This window comes from Echinops telfairi, unplaced genomic scaffold, assembly GCF_000313985.2.
Source record: "Echinops telfairi isolate 266 unplaced genomic scaffold, ASM31398v2 ScPeMD7_7475;HRSCAF=8513, whole genome shotgun sequence".
NCBI classification, from domain to species: Eukaryota; Metazoa; Chordata; class Mammalia; order Afrosoricida; family Tenrecidae; genus Echinops; species Echinops telfairi.
In genome coordinates this window covers 7,833,530-7,838,280 of record NW_022111379.1, presented here as the reverse complement: position 1 = coordinate 7,838,280, position 4,751 = coordinate 7,833,530, and the positions used below count along the sequence as shown (strand labels likewise).

Below are 4,751 nucleotides of genomic sequence, written 5' to 3'. Positions count from 1 at the left end.
TGAGACGTCTCTGGGGTACCTTGTAGTTGGTAGGGTCGTAAGTCAGAGCATTTCCAAGGTGTTCAAATGCCTTCTGGTAAATGCCGAGCTTGGGGAAGAAACAGGAGAGAATTCACATCAGACGGGAGCTGGAGTCAAGGAGTGTGGCCAACCACATCCTCAGCTGAAGTCCCCAGACTTTAATTCTTTCCCTTGATAAACAGCTGCCAGATAAGAAAAGCAAAGTCCCCACCATACGTGTGGTTTCCTCCAACCATGCTGATTGTCTCCTGACAGTTTATCTTTGCAGCAACTCTCTGGCTGTCACATTAGTGCTGATCCACATTAATGCCATCTGGCAGGAAATGGGTCAGTTAGACTCATTGTCCTCAGGCCAACCTCTCTGACCTAAGGCCAGGAGGACCCAGGAACACCAGGTTAAGTACCTGCTCCCTTTCAAGGAAAATTAAAGCCGCCACAAAGGCCACCCCCAAGTCAAAGAGGAAAGCAGGCTTGTGAGCAGGGAACTTGGGGAGTCAGTCAGTGGAGGGCTGGGAGCAGACCAGGCCTCTCCCTGAGCCTCAGCCACTCATGCTGATGAAGAGACGTGATGGAGCTCGCTTCCAAGGCCCATTCACACTCGGGCATTCTGTTTATTCTAGTGTCCACGCACCCTCCTTGTCTCTTTCCCGAGGGACTCTGGTTTGAAGAAGTGACAAACACGACTGTTGCCCCCAAACCCTACCTAGTGCTACCTTTTATTACAGTTTTTCCTCAATAAGAAAAGAATGAACTGCATCCTGCTCTCGCCAGTTCCCTGCCCCAAGACCAGAGCATACTCATACGTGCCTTCCCCTCCGCTGGGTATGAATTCTAATTGTGTTGGACCCAAACAGTATTGCTTCTGACTTGAATGCAGAAAATCTAGCTCTTTCAGCAGACAAAAAATACCAAGCAGAAGGAGCAAGACTCACTGCTCCCTGGGACACATTCCACTGGCACCAAGTGCCAAACGGAGCGGACCCCCATGCAAACTCAGAGCACTGCTGACACCGAGGTGTTGAGTATGAAGCCCCCTCACCTGTAAGTAGAGTAATCCTAGACTTGTAAGAAGTTCCGTGTTTTCTGGTGAGAACCTGCAGACACAGAACAGTTATGCTCAGAGGGAAACAAGATGTGTGAGATGCTGGGATACTCACATAGTCATCTGCCCTCTCAAAGCACCTGAGACACAGGCCTCTTCCAGTCTCCCACCTTCCATGCCACCCTAATTGTTCACATCCTGGTGAGTGTTCAGATTTAAAGTAAAGTTTACTTTACTAGAACTGTTCTGGTGTCAGTTCTTTGGCCATAACTAAACTGATCTGTACCAATTCAAAGTCCTGATGACAAGTTAGACTTCCTTTCAAGACCTTTTCTTCTTGGGGTCAAATGGTCCTGAGGGAAGAAAGAGCATATGGAATGTCTGCGTGACTCTCCTGATCATGGGCTATCGAACAACAGTGCAAGGCGTTACAAGGCAAGTCTAGGACACACAAGTTTTAGCCAGATGCCTCTTGTGTTTCTTTTTTCCTGTGCTCCCAGGGCTGCGATGTCTATGTAATTTAGGATCCCCAGAGGCCCCTCCCTAATGCCCTGCTCTCCAAATTAAACAAAAAGTCAAACTAAATAGCCAAACTAAACAAAAGAAGAGATGCAGGAACCAGCTCCAAGGAAGAATTAGCTGTGGCCTTTGGGAATAAGCACTGGCTGAAGCAAAAAAGTATCTGCCTTCCCAGTTCCTGCCTGGCATTGGCCTTTGTCACAAAACCACAACTCCGGGCTGAGACATCTGACTACACGATCACCAGGCAGGCTCAGCAGTGACAAAGCCGAGGGGTGAGGGACAATGTCTAAGTCGGCCTTTTGCAAATTAGGAACTACTTGAACAGAGGAAGTTTGTTTGGTCCAGCACAGGCCACCCCTGGCTGGGGTTTGGGGCCTCAAGTTCTGTTCTTCCCAGGGGTACCAGTGCTTTATACCTCACTTCTTAAAAGCGGAGAGAGTTGTGAATAGCCAGCTTACACATTGTCGTCGCAAGCACCCCACTCCAGTGGGGCCCTGGTGGTACAACGGGCTCAGCAGTGGGCTGCTAGCTGAGAAGTCCTGCATTCAGACCTACCAGCTGCTACCAGACAGAGAGGTGAGGCTGAGTGCTCCCATGAAGAGTTCTAGTGTCTTAACACCGATGGGGCAGAGCTACGCTGTCCTGTAGGGTCACTAAGAGTCAACGGCCTCAAGGGCAGCAGGTTTTGGTTTTGGTCCCACTCCAAAGAAACCAAGTGAGACCCTATGTAGAAATGGTAAACAACATGTGTCCCTAGAGAAGGCCACCACTGTGGTATGGTCAGACTGTTCTGTTATCAACAGGAGCTTGGCCTCCCTAATGACATTTGAAAAACACAGCTATTGGTCACCAGGTGTTAGCTATGAATCAGGTATCCATTACTAGTACCCCTGGAAACACAAGATCTGTCCAAAAGTGTAAGACTAGAGGGGGAGGCTGCCAGCTAACTCCCAAACCGATTCTCTCCTCCTTCCTGGGCACATGCCTGCCCATTTCCTTTGCAGCTACCTATGGGTCGTCTGAAACTGACTACAAGCTGCTTCTTCTAGAGTTAGTTTCCAAACCCCCTGGCGAAGTGCACCCAGATGCAAGCGTATAGATAACAGTCAGGAGCCCAAGGGGCTTCTCGGCTCGCCCCAGCAGCCATACTGACGTGTGCTAAAGACAGAGAGGTCTGCTTTATGGAACTCCTTGAGCGCTCTTAACCTTTAGTCTCACCAGATGAACTCATACCAACAACAGGAGCCACTCCCCAAAAGCCCACCCCCTTTTTGAAACCTTCAAGTATTTTTTCTTAGGCTTGGGCGTTCATGGCCCTGCTCACACTGTCTTTTAGACTCTCCTTACTGAAAAGGAAGCAGACACACTTACTCTACCGCTTCCTTGTAGATTTCAATGGCCTTGTCCAAGTCTCCCTCCAGCAAGTGGATCTTCCCCAGCATGATGTAAGTCAGATCATGCCTGTGGAGCTGTAAAGCACTGTGCAATTGCTCTTGAGCCTAGCAAGGGTGATGGAGAAAAGAAAACCCAATTATTACCACTAAAACATAAAGGGCTGAGGGCAATGAATGTACAAATGCGCTTTACACAATTGATGTATGGATGGATTGTGATAAGAGTTGTATGAGCCCCTAATAAAATGATTAGAAAAAAAAAAAAAAGGATTTACAATCTCAGAAACCCCAGGAGCAGTTCAACTCTCCCATGTACAATACATAGGAGGCAGAACCAATTTGAGGGCAGTGGGCTGGTTTGGTAAGCAATGGGTAAACAGCTGTCTGTGTATGAATTGTTGGGTACAAAACTGATGATCTGTTTTGTAAACCTTCACTCAGTTCCCAAGTCTTTCAAATAAAGAAAGAAATGTTAAAAAAAACCCCAAAAAACATAAAGGGCATGGCTCTGGATGTCTAATATAGGGACAAAAGTCCTATTATACTCATGTCAGCAAGTCATGTCACCACATGTCAACAAGTACCCTCCTGCCCCCACTAACTGAAGAACCACAACCTATCAAAACTGTGCTTCTTGACGGGACACCTGGCAACACGGGGGGTTAGCCTCTGGAGCCACTTGGGAGGGTTTACACAAAGTTAACATTTCTGAGTGTTTTCTACTGCTTGATCTTCACATCAACGACTCAGACATCATAAATCACCGGAAGCACTGGAGTACAGTCTGGTGTGCTGCACGCCCCTCGATTCCAGCTGCACCACTGACAGCCGGGTACCCTCTGCAGAGAAGCATCGCTTTCCCCACGCACACGATCCCACTCAGAAAGCAGGGAGGAAACCACTGTGACTGCATGTGCTCTGGTTACTAGCGGTCAGGAACAATCTTGTTTTCTAGAGGCACTTAGATCCTGTCAGTAACGTAAAGCACTTCGTTTCAGTATGCACTGACTCAACCAGCAGTTATATAAATGTCAGGTCATGTTATTTGGCTTAGTCTGTTAGCTTTACATGAAGCCTGATTCTCCTTCTCATCGGGACAGGTTCAACCAAAGACCAATCCTGCCTTCCCCTAGGCTCACGGTAACTAACCTATGAATAGAAATCTACCTGCTCAGAATATTCTCTGAAGAGAAAAAGTTTCCAGTCAAACAGAAAAAGCAGTGAAACTATTTGTAGCTCTAGTCATAAAAATTAACAGACCCATAAAACATAAATACACAAACACATGTATGTAAGTATTTATAGATATACATATATACACACACGGGAACACATGTAAATACACACATATCTTATGGGAGAAAAAGTCACACTTAAATCCGAATGGCTGAAGGGCATTGTTTTGCCCACGCTCCAGAAGTACAGATTAGATTGTACCAGGCTTCAAAGTGACAAAAATTAAACAATGTCAAATGAACCTATTCAGAGCCTCAATGCTGTCAGCAACAGGGAAAGGAAAGAAAAATCTGACAATCACTAAGTGGGAACGTACATGCAGAGGACTCTGCCCAGACCCACTGGCCTTCCCTTACTTAGATAAAGCTCTCAAACATGCAGTCAAGTCTTCACTGAAGGGGACATGGCTTGTTCTTTCTCTGAGTGCCAAGGTTAGCCCAAACTGAATGCTCTGAAATAAGGGCGGGCCTTGAAGCCTACAGCTTTGTTGCATTGAAATATATAAGCCATCCTCATAAAATCGACCTTACACACTT

The 4,751-nt window shown here is 46.8% G+C and overlaps 1 protein-coding gene across 3 annotated transcripts in view; it reads right to left on the bottom strand.

Annotated features, from left to right (window-relative positions):
• The window catches only part of BBS4 (Bardet-Biedl syndrome 4), a 51,405-nt gene that overhangs the window by 8,032 nt on the left and 38,622 nt on the right, over positions 1-4,751 (bottom strand). For all 3 annotated transcript variants that reach the window (XM_004712019.3, XM_045285779.1, XM_045285778.1), the window contains 3 exons: positions 2,957-3,084; positions 1,061-1,115; positions 20-88 (listed from right to left, as the gene is read on the bottom strand). In XM_004712019.3, coding sequence (XP_004712076.1) covers positions 20-88; positions 1,061-1,115; positions 2,957-3,084 — 252 coding nt within the window. The remainder of the gene's footprint in view (positions 1-19; positions 89-1,060; positions 1,116-2,956; positions 3,085-4,751) is intronic.